The sequence below is a fragment of the Salvelinus sp. IW2-2015 genome, linkage group LG4q.1:29, assembly GCF_002910315.2.
Source record: "Salvelinus sp. IW2-2015 linkage group LG4q.1:29, ASM291031v2, whole genome shotgun sequence".
In the NCBI taxonomy this organism is placed as follows: Eukaryota; Metazoa; Chordata; class Actinopteri; order Salmoniformes; family Salmonidae; genus Salvelinus; species Salvelinus sp. IW2-2015.
Window position 1 is genome coordinate 13,342,812 of NC_036842.1, and position 24,677 is coordinate 13,367,488.

Sequence of the window (24,677 nt, forward strand, 5' to 3'; positions counted from 1 at the left end):
AAAGTGCTATTAATGGTATACAACATCCCCCCCTAAATTGTATACAACATTTCAATGTGCTTCTTTGAACTGCTCTCTCTCTCTCTGTCTCTCTCTGTCTCTCTCTCTCTCTATCTCTCTCTCTCTCTCTCTGTCTCTCTCTGTCTCTCTGTCTCTCTGTCTCTCTGTCTCTCTGTCTCTCTGTCTCTCTCTCTCTCTCTCTCTGTCTCTCTCTCTCTGTCTCGCTCTCTCGCTCGCTCTCTCTCGCTCCACTGATAATAGCTTAGGCCTATGCCATTACGTTGAGTGCAGTTTCCTTCCAAAAATAACTTTTGAATAATACAGTTTTTTTAAATGAGATAAAGGCAAGGGGAATGGGAGGGAAGAAAAAGCGTATGAAATGTACTCTTGTGGAGATTGTACAGACATGTAACTTCTAAGTCTGATCTGCTAATCCTGGGCAAAACGTGGGTAGCACTTAATGTTATGGTACTGTACTGTACTGTATCCACATGTACTTCTGAGGTATCTGGTATGGTGCTAGTGGTGCTATGCTAGTATGGTGCTAGTGGTGCTATGCTAGTATGGTGCTATCCTAAAGAAACAAAACTGTTATTCAGTTGTTGTGTTTTAACCACTTCTGCTTTGCAGACTTTCATTCAATGAATGTTGTATGATGTTCTGCAGACCGTGTGGCCAATCCATCTCCATTTCTGCTCCTGAATGCTGGTAGAGACTTTATCATTGCTTTTCACTTTATCTATAGTAGCTCTATGTACTATGTTCATTTTCAAAATGACTCACACGGACAAAAACAATTGTTGATGAGACAGTGACAGCTCCATTGTGGATAAGCACTTCTCTGACTTGCACTATCAGGGATTTTTAGGAAATGGTCCGCATCTTAAATTGTACTACAATAATTTGGACCATTACTCAGCTCAGTAAGAAAAGGACACAATCACACAGAAAACGCTATTCAAATGACCTCTTAATTAGTTTTTTCTTTCCTGTGCTCTGATATTCACAAACAGAAGTGTGTTCATGCTTGTTGCTGTTTTTTGCTAAGACTGTTCATATCAAAAAAGGGTTATATTTTAACACAGAGACACAAAACAAATGAGTGTTTATTTTGAACGATATCTTGCAGTGTACTGATGATATCCAACATTTATATGAAAAGTATAATCATGCATTGAAAATGTCTTATCCAAATAATTGGCGCACCTTTGTCTCAAAATACTGAACTGCCGTACATTGTAGACAATAAGGCAATTTTGTATTCATCATTCAGTTAACACCAGGCCCATACAATTTACGCTGTAATATTGCAAAAGGTTATTGTGCATTAATAATAATGATGATAAAAACATTAAACAAACCTTGATGCTGACCCCCATCAAGATGACTTCAGTAAGATATTGAGACATTTCTGAATTTGTACAGTTGGCCTACTTACTCGTTAACATCTCAAAACAATATGGTAGTATTTTGTGTCATTTATTAAAATGTTGCATATTATCTGACAGTTATACTCTGAGGGAGGTTTAGCACCAGTATAAGGCTCGCCTCAGGCTTTGCGATGTGTAGATGCGTGCCGCGGCTGTCAGATTTTGGGAAGGAAAACTTTGAGGGGCTCATTCTCATGCACTTTATCCAGGAATCCCAGATTGAAGTAGGGGTACAACGTCTCTGTGAAGGTTTCACGGAAGGTATAGAGATGAGTCATGCTCTCTGCATTGTAGAAAGACACCAGACCCCTCTTATAATCCAGATACACCCCTATCCTAGCCATAGGCTCCTCAAGTGACAGGACAGTAGGGGGCGATGTACAGGCCATATACTGTATTCCATAGGACAAGGACAGGGTCCAGAAGCCGTTGGATGGCAGGGCTTTGATGACCCCCTTCCTGGATACAGACTCTCTGGCTACCCCCACGGTCCACACAGTGCTGCTGTACACCTCTATCTCCCAGTAGTGACGGCCGTGGGTGAAGCCCTGACTGCCCAGTAGGGACAGGGCAGCGTTGAAGCGGTGAGGGTTGTCCTGGACAGAGTGGTTGAAGGTCTGGTAGCGGACACAGGTGAGGGATGAGGTCAGGCTGAGCCACGGGTTGGCCGTGCTCGAGTTTAAGGTGATGGCAGCTGGAACTGAGAGCAAGGAAACCAAGTATAACATTCCATAATACAGACAAAAGTGGTACAGCAGTGTCCTTCTGAATGAAACAGTTTAACCTTCTATCTAAAATAAGAAAACAACAATTAAATTGTCAATTCTGTGTAGTAAAGTAGTGCATTCTGTGAAAATCACCAGTGTTGTGTTGGAGACCAGCTAAAGCGAGACCGATTCAAGAACAAGATCGGAGCAAATCGAGTCCGAGTCAAGACCAAGACCAGAGGGGGGAGGGTGAGACCGAGACCGGGAGGGGGAGAAGGGGTCCGAGACGGAGTCAAGACCGAGACTAGCAAAATGCGAGTCCAATTAAAGACCATGATTTTTTCATATCACCACAATAATAACAGTTCAAAATGTTCAGTATTTCTGTCTTCATATTACAGGACAACATATGGATTCTTAAGACATTCAGAATAGTAAATAATGCATGCTGAGGGGAAATAGAGCCACTCAACCAATGATTACTAACCCAAACACAGTGGGAACAATGGGCCTTCTACGCCTTCAGAGAAGGTTTAAGGATTTATAAAATAATTATTATAATAATTATTATTATTATATTATGTTTTTCAAAGATATTTCTGATTTAATCTCTTCAGTTTTTGTAAAGGAAAGAGTTAACACTGAAGAGAATTCCAGATGTTTTTGCTGGTCTCTGGGGAGATAAATCTAGCTAGCTAATTCAGCCATTGGCTAGGCCATCAGAAGCTAGATAAAGGCATCTGCCATTTAACTGTATTAGGGACAAATGTTGGAGTGACAGTGGAATAAACCAATCACATTTTGACTTAATGAGTGGGACCGTTTTTACAACGGTCCCACTCATTAAAGTCCAACAGGTCACTGCGTAATAGCGAGCAGTAGTTTCCCCACAGTCTAGCTAACTAGGTTTTGTTGTCGGCTAGTTTGCAGCGGTTGCAGCAGGTGTTATCAAAGAAGATGTTGTTGATCATTCGTTAGCTTCTCCCTTTTCAAAAATAACTTTTAACAAGAAGTTAAGTTTTAAATGATCATCATCTGGTGAGTGGAACTGTTGTTAGCCACCTCTTTGAAAATAATTTATGTGTGTGAAACATTGTTGTACTTAAAGTGGAACTGACAGCATTTTAGAAACATGAAATCTTATTAAAAAAAAGAATTACAAATAAACATTCTGACAAGCGACCACTTAGATATGGTCATGTTCATGTTTTCATAAATTCTTAGAATGTTTGGGAAATACAGAGCGGGAAAGTATCCGTGCGTTTGGGTAATTTGGGCTCCTGAGTGGCGCAGTGGTCTAAGACAATCCAGGCTGCATCACATCTGGCTGTGATTGGGAGTCCCATAGGGACAGCACACAATTTGGCCCAGCGTCGTCCGGGTTTGGCTGGAGTAGGTCGTCATTGTAAATAAGAATTTCTTCTTAACTGGCTTACCTAGTTAAATCAAGGTACTAAAATAAAATAAAATCATAGACACTGCAGTATATAAAAACATCTGTTTTGTCCAGGACCGGAGTCTACACAGACCAATGTGACATAGCCAATCAGAGCTAAGGTAGACCTTCATACAAACAAGCCATTTGCCACACCGGCCGCCATCATTCACGTTGAACTGGACTGTGTATTTACAGGCAGTTGCAACAGCCCGACTTTAGATCATTAGAGCACATTCGCCAAAAGCCACAAAATACACCCGAATGGATTTCTGGATTTGGGAACTGTTGATCAAACAACCATGACAAGGTAGGCTCTCTCTCCCTCAGTTATGCGCATCAACAACAACAACATCAACAACTATTGCTAGCCAGAGCAAAATTAGCTAAAATGTAAGGAAAGTACACTAGATACTGTAAACCCTCTCATACTTTTTCAGCAAGTTGGCTGTCAAAGTTGCACTCATAAACAATGGAGAATTTGTAGCCTCCTCTTCCTTCTGCAGCTTGCCTGCCAATTCATGCTTGTTGGCTAGCTTTCTAGCTAACTACTTCCAGACATAAATGTATCTCACTCTGACCATTTTACTCACCGTAGCAGAGCTGGTTAGGCTGTTTACATGTTATCTAGAGCATTCTTAACTAAGCATTCTTAACTACTATACTCCCGGGTGGCGCAGTGGTCTAGGGCACTGCATCGCAGTGCTAGCTGTGCCACCAGAGTCTCTGGGCCGCCACCAGGCTCTGTCGCAGCCGGCCGCAACCGGGAGGTCCGTGGGGCGACGCACAATTGGCATAGCGTCGTCCGGGTTAGGGAGGGTTTGGCCGGTAGGGATATCCTTGTCTCAGTATGTAAAATGTAATAAAATGTATGCACTCTACTGTAAGTCGCTCTGGATAAGAGCGTCTGCTAAATGACTAAAATGTAAAATGTACTATATTACTTGTTTTGCCTATGTTTATTCAGCAGGTGTTGCGCGTTTGTAAATTCATCAGTTGTTTTGCACTCTGTTACACAGACGAGAGTGCTCTGGATTCAGAGTAGATAGTCAGAATGAATTTGTGAATGCAAGGGATATGTTCATTTTATAACAGTTGCTCAAGTTCTTGCTAGCTAACAAAATGACACCAGCATCTCTAGCTGTGTACAGTGCATACGGAAAGTATTCAGACCCCTTGACTTTTTCCACATTTTGTTAAGTTACAGCCTTATTCTAAAATTTATTAAATATATTTTTTCCTTCATCAATCTACACACAAAACAGGTTTTGTATAAAAAAAATGAAATATCCCATTTTACATTCAGACGCTTTACTCAGTACTTTGTTGAAGCACCTTTGAAAGCGATTACAGCCTCAAGTCTTCTTGGGTATGACACTACAAGCTCAGCACACCTGTATTTGGGGAGTTTCTCCCAGGATCTGCAGATCCTCTCATGCTCTATATCAGGTTGGATGGGGAGTGTCGCTGCATAGCTATTTTCAGGTCTCTCCAGAGATGTTTGATTGGGTTCAAGTCCGGGCTCTGGCTGGGCCTCTCAAGGACATTCAGAGACTTGTCCAGAAGCCACTCCTGCGTTGTCTTAGCTGTGTGTTTAGGGTCATTGTCCTGTTGGAAGGTGAACTTTTGCCCCAGTGTAAGGTCCTGAGCACTCTGGAGCAGGTTTTCATCAAGGATCTCTCTGTACTTTGCTCCATTCATCTTTCCTGTGATCCTGACTAGTCTTCCAGTCCCTGCCACTGAAAAACATCCCCACAGCATGATGCTGCCACCACCATGCTTCACCGTGGGGATGGTGCCAGGTTTCCTCCAGACGTGATGCTTGGCCTTCAGGCCAAAGAGTTCAATCTTGGTTTCATCAGACCAAAGAATCTTGTTTCTCATGGTCTGAGAGTCTTTAGGTGCCTTTTGGCAATGATTGTGATTGTCTCTTTGTTTCATATCTGCAAAGTAGTTAAAACACTGTCAGTTCCAATTCAAACTTTAAGTTACCGGTTACTTGGTGTGTTAAACATGCAATGGGAAGTAATAGTATCGATTGGGAAATGCTTAATGGTTGTGTTTTTGTATTTTTATAATTGGGACTTACTGGCTTACTGTGTCCGAGTTTATGGACTGCTTATCCTTTAATATCATTCTGTGTGTGACTGCTGTCTTTCCATCGGCCCTATGCAGTGGTGTAGTTGTGCCTGAGAAGTGGGTTTACTCTAATTTTGCCAAAAAGTTCCTAAATGACCCGCCCAGAGAAGGAAAGGCACCCTGTTTGAAAAATCATGTTTTCCTTCGTTTTTTTAATGAGTTTTCCAATAGATCTGTCAGATTTTTACACTCAAAATCACAGAAAAAATAAAAAAATGTGATGGTCTAAGTCCACAAAAATGCTTAAACCACATCCAGAGCTGGTCCTGACTTCCCTGGGGCCCTAAGCAAAATTCTGCCAAGGGGCCCTCCTACCTGACCCGTGAGCCATGTAAACCATTTGCCATTGCCACAGTCTCACCTAACCCACCAGCGTTCCCACTACAATCCTCCCTCCTTTAAAAAAGTTTGCTCCATCAGTCAGTCTAAGAATAAGTAGACTGATACAGGACAGAATGAGGTATAAACAAACTATATTTATTGAATATAATATTTTCTATAGAATCTTAAGATAAGTGAATATTAACATTAACATAAATAAGAAATTGTAATAAAATGTAGAAAATAATAAAATATAACACTGAGCTTTGGCTCTTCTGCCTGGTAATTAGTCCAGTCCTCACAATATTATACAATTAGCTTTGTCTATACAATGTAAACATAAGCCTATAGGCTATGGCTGCAGCTATATGTCTCAAAATAGTCAAATAAAACCTATACAGCTGTGTGATTAACTTTGGCTCCCTCTACAGCCTGGGCATTTTCAGCATCCGCATGGGCACCAGTCTATCTGGACTGTCTGGAAGAAATTGAGAAAGTATGTCACATAGTTAAGCAGTCATTTACACAAATGCACTTCTGCCATACAATCTTAAATGTTCCTAAGTGTGTAACATTTGAATGTTTGAATTAAAGTCTTACCGTCAAAATATTCCTCTTCTGCACTTTCTTGAGGCAAAATCATCAATGATGTCATCATAGGACATGTGTTTCCCCACGTCATGATTTATGCTCATGAGGGCCAGATTCTCAAACGTTCCTGTGACATGGAAGACCTCAGGTAGCTTTTGATGAGCTTTCATTTTGAAAAGCTCCTCTCTGCCGATGCTACTGTTACTGGTAGAGTGACTGCAATTCGTAGGGCCATCCAAAGGTGAGGATATAGAGTTTCTCCAGGGTTTTTTTTCTCACAGAGAAAGGAAAGCAGCTCAAAGGCAGTCATCTTATCTGATGGCAGATGAGGTAAATTCTGATTCTCGTGTGCCAGATTCATTCCACTGATGTCACAGTCATCTCTGAAAGTTAGAGTGTTTTCAACTTCCATGCAGTGAGCATCTGAGAGGCAGTGCTGAAGTTCAGCAGCATTCCATATTTGGTTTTCACCTGGTTGAGTGTTTCAAATCTCTCATCCATGGATGTCACAGCAGAGTCGACCACAATGTTGAAGTAGTTGACTTCAAGGTTTTTCATTGCATCAGTCACTGGTTCATCACGAGCCTCATAGCTGAAATGCCCTTTGCTGTTTCTCAGTTTCTTCTCTTTCAGAACAGCCTCCACATTAATTTCTTCACAAATGCTTTTGGATGTTTTCTGCGCCTCAGAGAATCCAGTTTCCCGGTATGTAGTGATGGAGGCCTTTGCATTTGAGATTAAATTCACTGCGATATCCAACTGCATTGAGGCGGATTGGAGGAGCTTGTTCACCTTGTTTGGCAATGTATCTGATGCTGTCTGTACACCTCTGGTTGTACTAGTACTGGCTGAGGCTGCCTGTACTTCACCTGGGTCTGTGTTAGTACTTGCTGAAGACGGCTGTACTGGGTCTGTGTTAGTACTTGCTGAAGCTGCCAGTACTGGGTCTGTGTTAGTACTTGCTGAAGCTGCCAGTACTGGGTCTGTGTTAGTTGTCTTTTCCGAGCAACAGTTTATTAACACCGTTGGCGTTTATCAAACGTAATAAATAGTTTTATTTCAGTCTCACTTTTGTCAGGCACAAAGTCACAGAACACAGCCCTGGAAGTGGCTGGCAAGCAAGCAAGACACAAACAGACAAAGAAATGCACTGCCCAGCTAGGATAGCAAGACAGACAGACTAGAGAGAGATGCACTGCCCAGCTAGGTTAGCAAGACAGACAGACTAGAGAAAGATGCACTGCCCAGCTAGGTTAGCAAGACAGACAGACTAGAGAGAGATGCACTGCCCAGCTAGGTTAGCAAGACAGACAGACTAGAGAGCAAGATCACACTGCGAGCTAGCAGATTCAACTTAACGTTACTGTTATTTTGCTGAGATCAAACTTGGAGAGGAGAAACACAAGTTTACCTCATTGCTGTTCCCACAATTCACTCTCATTATGTTTTTTTTCTTTCTCTTTTCATAACCAGAAGGATAGTTTCGCTTCATCTCTTACCAAGTTGTAAACATATGACACCTGCTTTGACACGAGGGGGAGGCGGTGCCCTTGCGTAATTTGCAGGCCCGCCCGGCTCTGACACACATCAATCTGTCAGGGCAGGCCTCCCCAGTGGGTGGGCTCTGTCCACTCAGACTTATCCATGTCTACACCCCTGATGACAATAGTGCATGATGACAATTGCGTATCACAAATAGCCTACTAACCAACACTTCGGACTAAACATTTTCAATACCTGGTTTGCATACCCATTGTTGCTTTAGTTAAGCATTTACTGGTAGATATCATGAGTTGAAATGTCTTTCCTACCCTACAGGGTACCGATGTCATTCTTCTGTGAGCTGCTCCATTCCAAAACCAGATGACAGCTGCAACACTCTTGCTGCCTGCAGATGATATTCCTCTGAAACTGGGCTATGTGTGCGGCGAGCATGTGAATATATTTCATGTGCTTTGTGTCGTGTCTTTGGCTATGCCGGATTAAGTGTGATGACATGCTATTTCTATAAAATACTTTCTCGTAATTATATATACCTGATTGAGCTAATCATGTAAATGTAATTAACTAGAGAGGAGGGCACCAACAAAATTTTATAGAGCTGTTATCTCCGATAAACTCTTAAAGACCTAGTAATATTTTACATCAATAGCAGTCAATATTAATCGTCACCTTATTTCAGTCTCATCTGAAAGTTGTAAATTCTTGGTTATCTTCACGAATAATGGCTAAACAAGTTGAATCAGCAATACAAAATTGGGTTTAATTATTATTTACTAAAATACCTAACTAAATCACACAGAATTACATATACACAGAATAAATCATACCTTGATTACAAATTACGTCATAAAGGAAAACGTCCCTAGCGGGCGGAACAGATATGACAGCTTGTTACACAAAAGAAAAAGGGCTGGGTTTGAGTGAAAGAGCGGGAAGACTGAGGAACAAAGGGCGAAGCTGTGCTATCGTAAATACAATATCTTATGCATTCTAAATTACCGCCCATTTGGAAAAGTAAAATGCAATAAATATTTACTCTGAGCTGCGCTTCAGTAGGTTGGTGGTAGATGGAAGGCCATGTTGCCAAACAGGGTCCTTTGTCCTTTGAAGAATGTCTCTGCTGCTGCTGGTAAATTGAATACGTTGTAGTAACGTCGTTGGGTGGTAGACGGGATACACTGTCTGTCCTAATTTACGTTTGCAGCTGCTGTTGCCAACTCAACGTCTAGGAGGTATCACTTCTAAAGTGAATAAGAGTTCAAAGTTCATACCATTCGCAACCAAAGCTCATGCTGAGGTTGGCTTAGTTCTGTAGTTGACATGTTATCTGAACCATTCTGACATTGGACCGTCGTTCCTCACATCCTCGAAACAGGAAGTTACATTTTCGTCAATGGCTTATATAGTGGAGGGAGAAGGGTGTGTCTGAAAAGTTTATAACCCATGTCTCTTCACAGGGACGGGCCACTGGTTGAGCAGAGCCCTAAACTTAGAAAACCCAAATCTCTCATTTGGAAGCTAAAATTACATTTAATCTCTTCACAAATAATTGCATATTCAAACATTTGAATTAAACAACAATTCCATGTGAATCCGATACCGCTGATGTGCAGACTTCCCACAGTAGAGTTTATGTCATTCTATCATTGATGAGAATGTGCCAGATGACAACCGAACTGACATAATATACCTTAAGTACACCCGCATATGTTCACTTGATCGGATTACCAGATATAGTTCATTTCCCCCCAACTTCTGATGTTCCCAGAATCTCTATGTTAACCAAAGGGGCTTTCTAATGTCACATCAGTAGAGTAGGGAGAGGAAAGGGGGGGGGGGGGGGTATTTATGACTGTCATAAACCTACCCCAGGCCAACGTCATGACATTTGCGATTGTGTAGGCTACTTTGTGCATGATTTCTCTATTATACTACATAATTGATAACTACACTACTTTGATATGCATCAGTAGGGATTAAAAAGTGAGTATAGCAATGCCCACTAGGGAAAAAATGGCATAAACCCTCCACTACACCCACTGGCCATTTGTTGTTTTACCAAAAAGTGCTCTCTCCTACATGAGTACGCTGGTATTATGGTTGCTGTCCTTTTAGAATCATGAACCTGTCACACACTGAAGGCCTATAGGTTCACCACTGTACTTACCTGTCACACACTGAAGGCCTATAGGTTCACCACTGTACTAACCTGTCACACACTGAAGACCTATAGGTTCACCACTGTACTAACCTGTCACACACTGAAGGCCTATAGGTTCACCACTGTACTAACCTGTCACACACTGAAGACCTATAGGTTCACCACTGTACTAACCTGTCACACACTGAGGCCTATAGGTCACCTGACTTGCACACCTGAGCCTATAGGTTCACCACTGTACTAACCTGTCACACACTGAAGGCCTATAGGTTCACCACTGTACTAACCTGTCACAACCTGAAGGCCTATAGGTTCACCACTGTACTAACCTGTCACACACTGAAGGCCTATAGGTTCACCACTGTACTAACCTGTCACACACTGAAGGCCTATAGGTTCACCACTGTACTAACCTGTCACAACTGAAGGCCTATAGGTTCACACACTGTACTAACCTGTCACACACTGAAGGCCTATAGGTTCACCACTGTACTAACCTGTCACACACTGAAGGCCTATAGGTTCACCACTGTACTAACCTGTCACACACTGAAGGCCTATAGGTTCACCACTGTACTAACCTGTCACACACTGAAGGCCTATAGGTTCACCAACTGTACTAACCTGTCACACACTGAAGGCCTATAGGTTCACCACTGTACTAACTGTCACACACTGAAGACCTATAGGTTCACCACTGTACTAACCTGTCACACACTGAAGGCCTATAGGTTCACCCCTGTACTAACCTGTCACACACTGAAGGCCTATGGTTCACCACTGTACTAACCTGTCACACACTGAAGGCCTATAGGTTCACCACTGTACTAACCTGTTGAATGGAAGCTGATAATTGAGATTTTTTTACTCCACTGGTCTCAAGAAAAATTTGTTAGTCCTCGCGTCCGAAACAGAGTCAAGACCTAGTACAAATGTATCCGACACAAGAGACAAGCAAGCAACAGAGACAAGACCGAGACCACATCTGGAGACCGTACTACAACACTGAGACAAGACCGAGACCACATCTGGAGACCGTACTACAACACTGCAAATCACCGACGTTGCAGAGCAAGAATAGTAGCTGAAAGCTCCTGAACTCCTGCTGTAATTGACATTCACTCTATTCAAGATGAGTTATTTAAATTACAGTACCTGGGTAGATGCTTCCTTTCAGTGATTTCCACACTCGGTACTGCAGGGGCCCTGCGAACCGCCCCTCACACAGACTAGGAGCCGTGAGGGTAGGCTTCTCAAACTTCGGAGACGGCCTGCCAAAGACAACACAAGCTTTAGACAATACATATCAGAAACAGGAAAACCCCATTATGGAATAACATGGTGAAAGCTAAAACGGCCCACGTCCCGCCATGCTCTCACCTCTGGAGCAGGGTCTTGATATTCTGGGACGAGACAGGAAACCCAGAGGGGAGAGAGGGATAATTAGCTTTGGCAGTGGTTAACAAGAGGAAAAGCAGTGTTCCATATGACATCAGTGTCTGAGCTAATGCTATCCCACCCTCTGGGTTCTCCCCGTAGTTGGGGGAAAGTCCCTGGGTCTGAGCCTGTTCCTATAATCTCCTTATCCTCACCATTGACCAGGAGTGAGGTCATGGGCCCACATTCTGCCTAAAGTGTTCCTCCCTCACTCTGGGGTCCTTCTGTAGAATGTCTAGAATAGATACTTACTACATTATTATAGCAGATATAAATGCCTAGAAGTGTGCAAGCTAGGTTTGTCCTCACATCCATATTTTTGTTCAAACTGCACATGCAAATAAACAAAATCTAACCTAGAAATCGTTCAGTGTAGTCATTCGTTCAAGAATAACTCCAGTAGGTAAACAGTAGCCCTGTCCTGTCTCACCCGCAGCAGTGTAAAGGGATCCTGCACCCTCAGATTGTCCTCGATCTCGTTCAGGGCCTTCTGCAGACGGCAGACCTCCACACAGAGCAGGGCCTTGTGTTCGTCCAGTCTGATCAGCTCCATGCGCTCCACTGTCTTCAGCTTCACCTGCAGCAGCTTCTCCTCCTGGTAAAGGAACTGGTGCAGGTCGCTGAACTGGGCCTCGATGCGCTGCTTCAGGTCCGCCGTGTGCTCCTAGTTTGAGAAGATCAAGGTTTAAGCGCAATATATAGATTGTTATCAGGTCTAGGTATGAGATACTATAGTTTTTCTTACCTTGAGCTTCTTGACCTCTTCCTCAGTCTCTCTCTCACACTGCAGGGCCGTGTTCAGCTCCCCTTTCAGAGAGTCCATGGAGCTGTTGAGAGAAGCCTGCATAGCCAGAACAAAGCAGCAGCATTACTGTAAGTCGTCATCAGCCTTCTATTCTCTACAGTTCACCAGAGCTCATCCACGGTAAATACAGTAATCTGCCCTGGGAGTGAGGCTGGCAAAAAACAATGTTACGGGAAAAGAGCCGGATGCAACTTGAAAGCAGACGAACAGCGGAGGATAATGAGCAGTTTGTCGTACAAAAATAAAGTGACACCTGAAGTGGTATGACAAATCATTGACATTTTAGTTGTTGATGCCAAGTCACTTCAAGTTTTTTCTGTGCTATATTTGATCCCAAAAAAGGTTTTGCTTCAATTCCTCCCATGCATAATACTCCATCCATGGCCCAAAAATGGATTTTTCCTGTCCTCAATTCCTTTGGCTTATTGTACATATTTTGCCCTATGCTAAGCCTTTTACAAGCATTCTTTGTGAAATTTAGCAGTGTAAAAAGGCAACAGAAATCAATTAGAATTTGGATTTACCCTGTATCTCTGCTGTGCCTCCTGGACACACACCATGGTGTGGTTCCTGTGCTCCTGAGAGAGTCCACACACCAGACACACCAGCTCCTGGTCCTCCTCACAGTAGAGCTTCAGCTCCTCTCGGTGCCGGCCACAGCGTGGGGCAGGAGCAGGGGCAGAGTTCCTCTCTGGTACCCCCACGTCCCCCAGCAGCCCCCCGCTCTCCTCCAGGCCCTGGCAGTAGCTCTCCACTATGTTGGCCACGATGCGGTTGGGCCGGTAGCTCTGGCCAGGGAACACCTTCCTGCACTGTGGACAGGATCCAGATCCCCCCTGGACCTGGCCTCTGGGGCCCGCCCAGTAGCCAGCGATGCATGCCTGGCAGAAGGTATGGTCGCAGGGCAGGAAGACAGGCTGCTTGAAGAGGTCCAGGCAGATAGAACAGGTCAGGTCTCGGCTGAGTCGCTGTGCTGAGCTCTTGGATACTTTCCCAGCCATAGTAGACTGCCTAGGCTTTTCCTTTGTAGTTTGCTTTGAAAGCTCCCCCTCTCTGTATTTAAAACTTTTCTTAGCGGATTTCTCCACCTCAACGTTGTATTGAGACGTTAACTGGAGTTTCTCCACCTCTCAGTGATTCTTACTCCATATGTTCATTCCTTTTATCAAACTTCTCTTTTGTTTATGCTGGATTTGCAGCTGTTTAGACGTCCTCCTTCTCCTGAGTGTTTGGCTCCTCTTTCTGGTCTCCGGTCTGACTTGGCTCAGTCTTCCTGTTTACTGTGGGAAAGGAAGGGGCTGGTGAGGAGGCGGCCTCTGTCTCTTGTTCCATCCCAAAAAGGCAGGGGTGATTTTTGTGCCCCCTTCTAAACTCCCCCTCTGACGTCAGAAGTTAGGGCGGTGTGTGTGTGGGTGTGTATCTGGGGTTGTGTGTGTGTGTGTGTGTGTGTGTGTGTGTGTGTGTGTGTGTGTGTGTGTGTGTGTGTGTGTGTGTGTGTGTGTGTGTGTGTGTGTGTGTGTGTGTGTGTGTGTGTTTAGGCCTACATTGTGCAAATTGTGAGTCAAAACAGATGTGCCCTATTTTCTCTTTAGCTGGCTGGAAAAACAAAATGGTTGAAAAAAAACGATCAAAACACCAATTACTGCAAATGGTTATTGACAGGGCTAGGACAATGGCAAGATAACAGGGCTGGGTAACTTCCTGGAGAATGCAGCTACAGCCAACTCCTGCACAATGAGATTGTAGAGAAACCAGCCATCACTGTTCCTGGACAAATATGAAGTTTTAAGTCTGGATTGCCCTCTAGCAAACAGGTTTTCCATCATTTAAGTTTCCAATAGAAGTGTATGACGTTATTAGTCTAGTTCAAGCAATTATGTTAATTTATAGTACCAGTACAGTGTCAGCCTGCGCTAGCTACATTCTATTAAAGGCCCAATGCAGCCATTTATACTGTAAGTAACTTACTGTAATAGAAAAAGGGAAAAAATGCTTTTCAACTAAAACTATTTCTCAAGCAAGAATTTAGCTAGGAATGTTTGTTGGGAGTGGTCTGAGTGGGGAGGGGAAACAGAAAACTAGCTATTATTGACAGAGGTCTGAAACTCTTAATCAATTTACCGCATGGTGATGTCACGATCGAAAGCCGGAACTCCTGCCCATGCAAACCTGCAGATTAGAAGGTCCTGTGTAGATTGTATTTTCAACAAGCAACAATCAGGAATAACACTGATTACATTTTTTCACACTTTTTCAGTGTTAGTTTCATCAGCTGTTGTACAATATGATATAAAACACAGGAAAAACATACTTTTGACTGCAATGGGCCTTTAAGTTCACTCCACTGTAGACAAACACCTTGTCAAACACTATGGGTTGATTTCATACTTTGAGCATATGCTCTTTTTTATTTCTACTACCTTAAGCACAGCATGCATGAGTCATACTACCTTAATTGTTCATGGCTCTAATACACTCTGTTCTGAAGGTGTATCTACCTTAGACTCAGGTTATGCTATTATGCAGGTTATGAACACAACATGCAACCATTTCTCCAAGACGCTTGACAGGGTACGTATTTACACTGTTATTGGTGTTTAGTGTTCCAAACATCAATAATAATTAGCCTACTACTTGTTAATTAAGGATCGAACCCTATTTTAAATTTTCGTCTAAAATGACGCCCAACTCTAACTGCCTGTAGCTCAGGACCTGAAGCAAGGATATGCATATTGTTGATACCACTTGAAAGGAAACACTTTGAAGTTTGTGGAAATGTGAAATTAATATAGGAGAATATAACACATTGGAACAAAACATACGTTTTTGTAATTTTTTTCATCTTTAAAATGCAAGAAAAAGGCCAATACATGACTTAGGAATCTAGGTGCAATTTAGACTTTGGCCAGCAGTGTATGTGCAAAGTTTTAGACTGATCCAATGAACCATTGTATTTCTGTTTAAAATGTATCAAGACTGCCCAAATGTGCCTAAATGGTTTATTAATTCATTTTCAAGTTCATAACGGTGCACTTTCCTCAAACAATAGCATGGTATTATTTCACTGTAAAAGCTACTGTAAATTGGACAGTGCAGTTAGATTAACAAGAATGTAAGCTTTCTGCCCATATCAGATATGTTTATGTCCTGGGAAATGTTCTTGTTACTTACAACCTCATGCTAATCACATTAGCCTACGTTAGCTCAACTGGGGAGGGACGTCCCGCGGGGGGGACACTCTACATCCTGTAGAGGTTTTAATTAAACTGAGTGTCTGACTCTTAACCCTTAAACTGTCAGTTAGTGTTACATTGCGTGTTTATACTGGTCTCTCTGTGGCTGACATAATAATGTAATAACAATGTGGGACCTGACCATACAGACTACTGTGTAATTACATACTAGGTCACTCACTGCATACTAGTTCACTCTCTGTGGCTGACGTGATGAAAATGATACAGACTATAGTGTGTACTGGTCTTGCATACCAGGTCACTGCAGTTAAAGAAGAACAAATATGTCAGTAACCTTAGGAGACAGTGTAGCCAGTTTTGGACAGTTTCAACTCAGTTTTACTCTTTTATAGATCCTTTACTGTCGATGACACTGAAGAAACGCAAGAGTTCAGGTAAGCAGTGCATTCATGCAAGTTATTGTCCTACATTGCAGAGGCATGCAGCCATCTGATAGGCTTTCTGGTTGAGGACTCCACTGCTGATGCCTCTGTTGCTGAGGAGAACCAGAAGGAGCTAGCGTGTCCGGCGCACGGCCACACCCCGGCTGGGCCTCTGTTTGGTGCGTAGCTCCGTGGACCTCTCCCCTGGGGTGACCATGTTGTCCCTCACCAGAGCACAGCGCAGCCCCCCAGGCTCACCCCCAGGGTCTGGATGGCCTCTCTCTCTCCCTGGCCAGCAGCCTCCTAATCTCACACTGGGTCAGATGTTCCAGTGATCCCCTGGGGTGGCCGCCATCACCTTGCGGGTACAGACGTTCATCAACCCACAGTCTGCACGCTGGCCCTCAAACATCACCCTGTCCACCCTGTCCACACCATTCTTCTGAAGAAATGAGAAGTATTGTAAAACGTTGTACATTTTAAATCTGTTGTATATTTTGGGCGGTGGGGAAATGTGACAGTTTGCAAGCTGGGCAATGCCATTCTGGAGAGGGGGTTGTGGGATGTGTCCTTGAAAATAAATTGTTATTTTAGCCTGAGATGAAAGTAGGGACTGCCGAATGGTGATAAAGTATGGAGATAATTGATTATCTACCAATTATGGGTTCATATTGGGAAAGTGCTATACAGGAACCCAGCCTAAAACACAAAACAGCAAGCAATCCAGATGTAGAAGCACAGTGGCTAGGAAAAACTCCCTAGAAAGGCAGGAACCTAGGAAGAAACCTAGAGAGGAACCAGGCTCGGAGGGGTGGCCAGTCCTCTTCTGGCTGTGCCTGTGGAGATTTTTAAGAGTACATGGCCATTTAAGGTCAGATTGTTCTTCAAGATATTCAAGTCATAGATGACCAGCAGGGTCAAATAATAATCAGTGGTTGTAGAGGGTGCAACAGGTCAGTACCTCAGGAGTAAATGCCAGTTGGCTTTTCATAGCCGAGCATTCAGAGGTCGAGACAGCAGGTGCGGTAGAGAGAGAGAGTCAAAACCAGCCGGTCCGGTACAAGGTAGCACGTCCGGTGAATTTAGCCTCAGGCAGAACAGTTGAAACTAGAGCAGCAGCATGACCAGGTGGACTGGGGACAGTCAGGAGTCATCAGGCCAGGTAGTCCTGAAGCATGATCCTAGGGCTCAGGTCCTCCGGGAGGGGAGGGAGAGAGGGAGAGAGAGAGAATTAGAGGGAGCATACTTAAATTCACACAGGACACCAGATAAGACAGGAGACCTACACCAGATAAAACAGACTGACCCTAGCCCCCCGGCACATAGACTATTGCAGAGTAGATACTGTGTCAACTGAAGTGTGTCAGCCTTGTCTCAGCCTTGTCACAAAGGATAACTTAGGGTGCGTTCGTAAATTCCCTCTGGCTATCTACTCCGATTTCAGAGCAGTCTTGTCTGTGTGCCAGAGCACAGAATAACTGATGAATTTACGAACACGCAACACCCGTTGAGTATGACCGGTGTCAGTAATCTTCGCCAATTTAGAAAATAAATGAAATTGTTGCCAGCAGCACAGTTAGTCAAGAACGCTCGAGATACCATGAAAACAGCCGAACCAGCTCTGCTAGGGTGAGTAAAATGGTCAGAGTGAGGTGTTCTCTCATTTGTGTCTGAAAGAAGCTAGCAAGCTAGCCAACTTTAGCCAGTTAGCTTGGGTGCTTGACCGACGTTGTGAGGTCCGAAGGCTCGGATCAACCCTACTCCTTGGTCAGAACGTTCAGTTTGCGCTCTGAACGCTCCGTGAGCGAAACTCTCTGAATTTAGGAACAGACATTCTGACAAGACTCTGACTTTATTAACACCCAGAGTGCACTCTGAGCACACTCTGGCTTTCCAGAGTGAATTTACAACACACCCTCCATCCCTTTTGTTCCGCGTATCCTACCACTGAAATAGCCTACCACCTACCACCGCGTAGCCTACCACTGAATCAGAAGCAGAATGCTGACATCTTGTGGTCAAAGTGCCTGTTATCTTGTAGTGCACACACAGGACCCAGGAATGGAAGGAGATGGACTTTTACTACACATGGAAATACTGAACTGGGGTGGAGAGAATACAAAAATAAATAAATCCATAATTAAATTAAATCCAGAACTTGTTTATGTTTGATTCAATTCATAATTTCGGATCAACTCAAGTCAAACAAAATGTTAGTTTTAAACAAAATACCTGATTTATTGCCGAAAACAAAATTATCAAGTACCATTCAATTATGAATTGTAATCAACACAAGACCTCTTACACATCACTGTACCTTCTATCAGTTGGCAGGATGGCCATCCTTAACTGTAAGTCCACAGACTCACTGGTACATGGTTGTCCATAAAGCCATCTAATGGCAGCTGCCAATATATTTAAGCACTTTACTCACCCTACAGAGTAATTGACATTACCATCTAAGATCACAGAACTGTATTTTATATAATGTTCCCAACACAAGAACTTAGTTTGGTAAAAGCATTTAGCTTTGCTGCCTCATCATCTTGGAACACTTTGCAAAAAGTGAAACTAGATCATTTTATGCTGATTGATGATTTTAAATCCCAGATTGGATGGCTGTTGACCACAGATTGCACATGTTTTTAAACCTTTTAAATGATCTTATGCACTGTTTTAACTTGCATTCATTGTTATGTTTTATGTTGTGTTGTCTCATGTGTAACTTAATGTATGCCGCTTTCTTGGCTAGGGCTCACTTGAAAAATATATTGAAATCTCATTGTGACTTCTGTGATTAAATAAAGGATAAATAAACAAAATAAAAAAGTATTCTTACACCAAGTACCTCACATCATGCCAGAATATTCGTGTGGTTTTATTTGTGCAACAGGACTGCTTTGTAGACGGTCTGGAACGCGGCCTACATTTAATTGTGGGAATAACATTAGGAGGGCTCCTTGCGCATATTTCGACCTGTAGCAGCAGCTGATCCTAAATACTGCTTTCCAAATCAGCAATGAAAACACAAACAAAAGCGAAATGTTTGAGGCACGATTGACCCAAGGTCTAATACTAAAGAAAGTTTTGGACGCTCTGAAAGACCTTGTCGCTGAAGCTTGCTGGGATGTGAGGTCCTCGGGCATCTCCCTCCAGAGTATGGACTCGTCACATGTTTCCCTCGTGCACCTCAATTTGCGAAGCGATGGATTCGACTGGTATCGCTGTGATCGCACGCTCGCTATGGGAGTCAACCTAACCAGGTGCGTGAACAAAGTGTGCATTCCTTTTCATGAGTTGGCATGCATTGATAACTGTTGAGTTGACCTAAAATGAACACTTGCTGGCTTACTTGCAGCATGTCCAAGATGTTGAGGTGTGCAGGGAATGAGGACATCATCACCCTACGTGCAAATGACACTGCAGAGACTCTTCTCCTGATGTTTGAGACTGAAAGTAAGTAGGCCAGTAAGTAGGTCTCAGAGCATTTCATATTATTCTGTATGTAAATCCAAGACACTCCATTTATACTGGACAAAAAAATCTATAAACGCAACAGGCAACAATTTCATTTTTTTTTACTGAGTTACAGTTCATATAAGGAAATCAGTCAATATAAATTAATTAATTAGGCCCTAATCTATGGATTTCACATGACTGGGAATACAGATATGCATCTGTTGGTCACAAATACCGTTTAAAAAAGCTAGGGGCATGGATAAAAAAAACAGTCTGTATATGGTGTGACCACCATTTGCCTCATGCAGCGCAACACATCTCCTTCGCATAGAGTTGATCAGGCTGTTTATTGTGGCCTGTGGAATGTTGTCCCACTCCACTTCAATGGCTGTGGGAAGTTGCTGGATATTGGCGGGAACTGGAACATCCTGTCATACACGTCGATCCAGAGCATCCCAAACATGCTCAATGGGACATGTCAAGTGAGTATGCAGGCCATGGTAGAACTGGGACATTTTCAGCTTCCAGGAATTGTGTACAGATCCTTACAACATGGGGCCGTGCATTATCGTGCTGAAACATGAGGTGATGAATGGCACGACAATGGGCCTCAGGATCTCGTCACTGTATCTCTATGAATTCAAATTGTCATCGATAAAATACAATTGTGTTAGTTGTCCGTAGCTTAAGCCTGCCCATAGTGTAACCCCACCGCCACATTGTCATCAGCAAACCGCTCACCCACACGACACCATACACGTGGTTGTGAGGCCGGTTGGACATGCTGTCAAATTCTCTAACACGACTTTGGAGGCGGCTTATGGTAGAGAAATTAACATTAAATTGTCTGGCAACAGCTCTGGTCAACATTCCTGCAGTCAGCATGCCAATTGCATGACATTTGTGGCATTGTGTTGTGTGACAAAACTGCACATTTTTAGAGTGGCCTTTTATTTGCCCCAGCACAAGGTGCACCTGTGTTATGATCATGCTGTTTAATCAGCTTCTTAGTATGCCACACCTGTCAGGTGGATGGATTATCTTGGCAAAGGAGAAAGGCTCACTAACAGGGATGTAAACAAATTTGTGCACAACATTTGAGAGAAATATTATTTAGTGTACATATGGACAATTTCTGGGAATTGTTATTTCAGCTCATGAAACATGGGACCAGCACTTTACATCTTGTGTTTGTATTTTTGTTCAGTGTAGTATGATATGTCATGTTTCGTATGGTATATATTGTGGACGTCCATCACCCATTTCGTATATATGTTACAAATTACAATTCGTATTACATGTTACGAATTTGATAAACGTACAGTATGTTATGAATTAGCAAAACATACAATGTTACAAATCTGCTAAACTTATGATATGTTACGAATTCTAGCTAGGTGGCTAATGTTAGCTAGCTGGCTAACATTAGCTAGGCTAGGGGTTAGGGTTAAGTTTAGGAGTAAGGTTAAATGGTTAGGGTAGGGAAGGGTTAGCTAAAAAGGGGTTATGGGTTAGGGAAGGGTTGCTAAAAGGTTAGGGTTAGGGGAAGGGTTAGGGTTAGGGGAAGGGTTAGCTAAAAGGGTTAGGGTTAGGGGAAGGGTTAGGGTTAGGGGAAGAGTTAGCTAAAAGGGTTAGGGTTAGGGTAGGTTATCAAACTTGGTCCAGGGTCCCCCGGGTGCAGATTTAGTTTTTTGCCCTAGCACTACACAGCGGATTCAAATAATCAAAGTTTGAGGATGACTTGGTTATTTGAATCAGCTGTGTATTGCTAGGGCAAAAGCCAAAACGTGCACCCGGGTGTGAGAGGGTGCCCAGGACCGCGTTTGGGAAACCCTGGGTTAAGGTTAGGGTTAGCTAACATTATAAGTAGTTGCAAAGTAGCTAAAAAGTAGTAAGTTGAAAAGTTGCTAATTAGTTAAAATACTAAAGTTGTCCGTGATGAGATTCGGGTTGCTAGATGTTCGTGTTAAATGCCTACCCACCCCGACCAACCACTCTACATTCATTTTAGCCCTTTGCTGCAGTCAATGACAAAAAGTACCGTCTTTGGCCTCTTGGGTGGAATGTTATTAATATTTTTCATAATACTTTTTTTGTTTTACAACAAAAATCCGTTTTTTACAGTATGTCAAACAGTTTTGATATACTTCAGTCTTCTGTGATGAATATAAAGTGTAATATTGGGATGCAAACTCAAGATTGAATACATTTCAACTCTATATCTGACATGCTACATAAGCCCATAACCATGTGTGTGAGGTGTATACTTTTGTTTGACCCTGATTTAGCCCACTGCAGTAAAAGGATATTAAGTAACTGTCTTATGTGACTATACCAAACTTAACAAACTAATTTGTCCCAGTTTACATTTACTATGTTATGTCTAGTCTATGAGACCAGGCTGGCCACATACACACACTCTTTGTAAATACCTGCTGAGTGACCTGTTCCATGTATGAAGGTCATATATTTTCTGAGGCATGTCCTAATGTATAACCTTGTCTCTGTGTTGTTAGATCAGGAGAAAGTCTCTGACTATGAGACTAAGTTGATGGACTTGGATGTGGAACAGCTCCGTATACCAGTAAGCAATCTTTATTCCTTAGATGTGATCTTTTCAATGTCCATTAATGTACAGTGGAAGTGGAGGAGCTGGCAAAATGTTTAGCTCGCACGATATCCTGTTCTCTCTTTAGGAACAAGAGTACAATTGTGTGGTGAAAATGCCGTCTGGCGAATTCTCACGGATTTGTAGAGACCTGTCCCAAATCGGGATGCTGTCATGATCACTTGTGCAAAAGGCGGGGTCCAGTTCTCAGCCAGTGGGGAGTTGGGCACTGGCAACATCAAGCTGTCCCAGAACAACATTGTGGACAATGAGGATGAGTCGGTGAGAGAGGCCTGACTGCCTCCACACACAGACTCACACTCACTTGCCCTGACAGTCAAATCAACAGCCACAGGACATCATTTGTAGTCAGGCAACTAACCACTAGGCCGACCACTTCAATAGCAATTACTGTAGTTGTTTGGATTGTTGACTTGAGCCAAGTGCACTGCACACTTAATAATTAGTTACAAGTGTGTATTATACACGTGTGTGAACTGGAAATGTGTTTTTTGCATATCCCACTCCCCTTGAAAGCGGGATCAGGGCCAGGGATCATCCATTACTGACAGTGACTCTCAAGCAATTAAGGTTAAGTGCCTTGCTCAAGGTCACATCAACATATTTTTCACCTAGTTGGCTCGGGGATTCGAACCAGCGACTTTTCGGTTACTGGCCTAAGACTCTTAATTGCGAGGCTACCTGCTGCCCCGACTTACATAACCTTTTAAATCAATCTGTCAAAAGGCTCAGCACAAGTACTATTAACAGAGAACTTTGCATAATAAAACCGTTTTGCAGCAAAATGCCTCATTCCTAATTTTGCTCCACCCTCTGGGTTATTTGAGGCTGATTACGCTTAAATGGGTCAAGCTGAAGAAAGCGAGAGCCATAATTCCAAAGTGACCCATTTTTGATTCTGTCTCCTACAGGTGAATTGAGATCAAAGAACCAGTACGGCTGATCTTTACCCTCAACTACCTGAACTTCTTCTCCAGAGCTACTCCTCTCTCTCCAACACGGTCACCCTCTGCATGTCAGCTGGCATCCCTCTAGGTACGCTACATGCCCAGAGACTGCAGAGGGAAGACCTCACAGAGAGTCACACCACTTACTTATTCATTTTTAATTGCAACTCTCAAAGCCAACCAAGGCCGTCTTTTACTCATGCTGCCTATTAGTAAGTAGCGGTACAGAACGGATTGAAGTGGTAATAATCTGGTAATAGTATGGTAACAAATTAGCTGTTCATAACTTCCATGATCACTGTTGGCCCTGAAGACTCAGGTCTGTGGAGATTCTGTTCAAGGGTAAGGTGTGTAAGACCATCTCAACCTGTTTGCTCTTTACCTCCAGTGGCGGAGTACAGGATTGCAGACATCGGCCACATCAAGTACTACCTGGCACCTAAAATTGACAAGGATGCATCCTAATCATCAACCTGACCTAAAGCACGTCTGACAACACCTGGACTGAACCCTTAAGAAGACTGTCTGGTGCTAGTGGAAGGTTAACTTTAAAGAGGTTTGGCTGTTCTGCACTTCCCAATATGTTACAGATGTCAGTTAAACCTGTAGGAATGGTGTGTACTATATCATGGTTAATGCAATATAACTAGAGAGAGGTTTTATGTGTTGGTATGTAAGAAACATTGAAGTTGTTTGGTGGATACAGTATGTTTGCCACGGATTGTTTATCCTCATCATACTGCTCCTCTCAATAATGTACTCTAGGTAACTGTTTATTACTATTTTACCCTCATCCTTTGTAAATATGCTGTTTTGTTACACACAAATACAGTTCTATAGAAGTTTAATTCATTATGGAACAATGTTATATCCCTCATGTTGTTCATCAGAGTATTGAACCAGAGACACTGTGCTATTGCCACGTATGGCCACTTGATGGCAGTCAAGACAAAGCAAAAATAGTCTAATACATGTCAAATTGACTCCAGTCCAACTTTTCTCTGCTTTCTATCCTCTGAAGTTATCTGGTAAGTTGAAGTGAGAAGACAGCATGTACCGTCACACTCTTGGTATAAAGAGTAATTAAGCTGTAAGCTTCGTTAATGTCTGATAAAAACCACAACATAGCCTGCTGCTTAACTGCTCAGTGCTCAGCCCTCAAGTATTTAACAGCTTAGGATGGAGTTAATTAAAGAGTGAAATGGCTTTTCAGTATTACTACTGTATACTCTATGGGTCAAGTGTTTTAAAGAGGAACTCCAGCACAATTTATTCCTACCTGGTCCTTTACTTTCTGATGAAAACCTGAAATCAGTTGCTCAATATTAGTTGCTCATTTATGGCTGTATAAATTTTGCAAGTACATACAAATAGACTATATTGTTTTGACATACTCATACAATCCCTTCAGAAAGTATTCACACAGCTTAACTTTTTCAACATTTTGTTGTGTTATCAAATTGGGATTAAAATGGATTTAATTGTAATTTGTTTGTC

General features: G+C 42.8%; 1 protein-coding gene and 1 pseudogene across 2 annotated transcripts; one reads left to right on the top strand and one right to left on the bottom strand.

Moving 5' to 3' along the window:
• Positions 1-1,088: 1,088 nt before the first annotated feature.
• On the bottom strand, positions 1,089-13,821 carry LOC111961493 (zinc-binding protein A33). 2 transcript variants are annotated; one of them, XM_023983810.2, is made up of 6 exons: positions 13,054-13,817; positions 12,470-12,565; positions 12,155-12,388; positions 11,668-11,690; positions 11,443-11,558; positions 1,089-2,130 (listed from the first exon to the last, which is right to left on the bottom strand). In XM_023983810.2, exons 1-6 carry the CDS (start codon positions 13,528-13,530, stop codon positions 1,586-1,588), a joined length of 1,491 nt encoding a protein of 496 aa, XP_023839578.1. In that variant the 5' UTR covers positions 13,531-13,817; the 3' UTR covers positions 1,089-1,585. The 2 variants fall into 2 exon arrangements, with proteins under 2 accessions (XP_023839578.1, XP_023839579.1); XM_023983811.2 differs by lacking the exon at positions 1,089-2,130 and adding an exon at positions 4,518-6,510 and having other exon boundaries at positions 13,054-13,821.
• A 5,366-nt stretch (positions 13,822-19,187) lies between these two features.
• Positions 19,188-23,645, top strand: LOC111961086 (proliferating cell nuclear antigen-like; annotated as a pseudogene).
• Positions 23,646-24,677: the final 1,032 nt, after the last annotated feature.

Excerpts from the sequence above, each read along its gene's own strand:
- LOC111961493 (XM_023983810.2), bottom strand. The coding sequence starts at position 13,530 with ATGGCTGGGAAAGTATCCAAGAGCTCAGCACAGCGACTCAGCCGAGAC. Across the intron at positions 11,691-12,154 it reads ATCCCTTTACACTGCTGCGG|AATATCAAGACCCTGCTCCA; the intron begins GTGAGACAGGAC and ends GTCTCGTCCCAG. Across the intron at positions 11,559-11,667 it reads ATCAAGACCCTGCTCCAGAG|GCCGTCTCCGAAGTTTGAGA; the intron begins GTGAGAGCATGG and ends TGTCTTTGGCAG.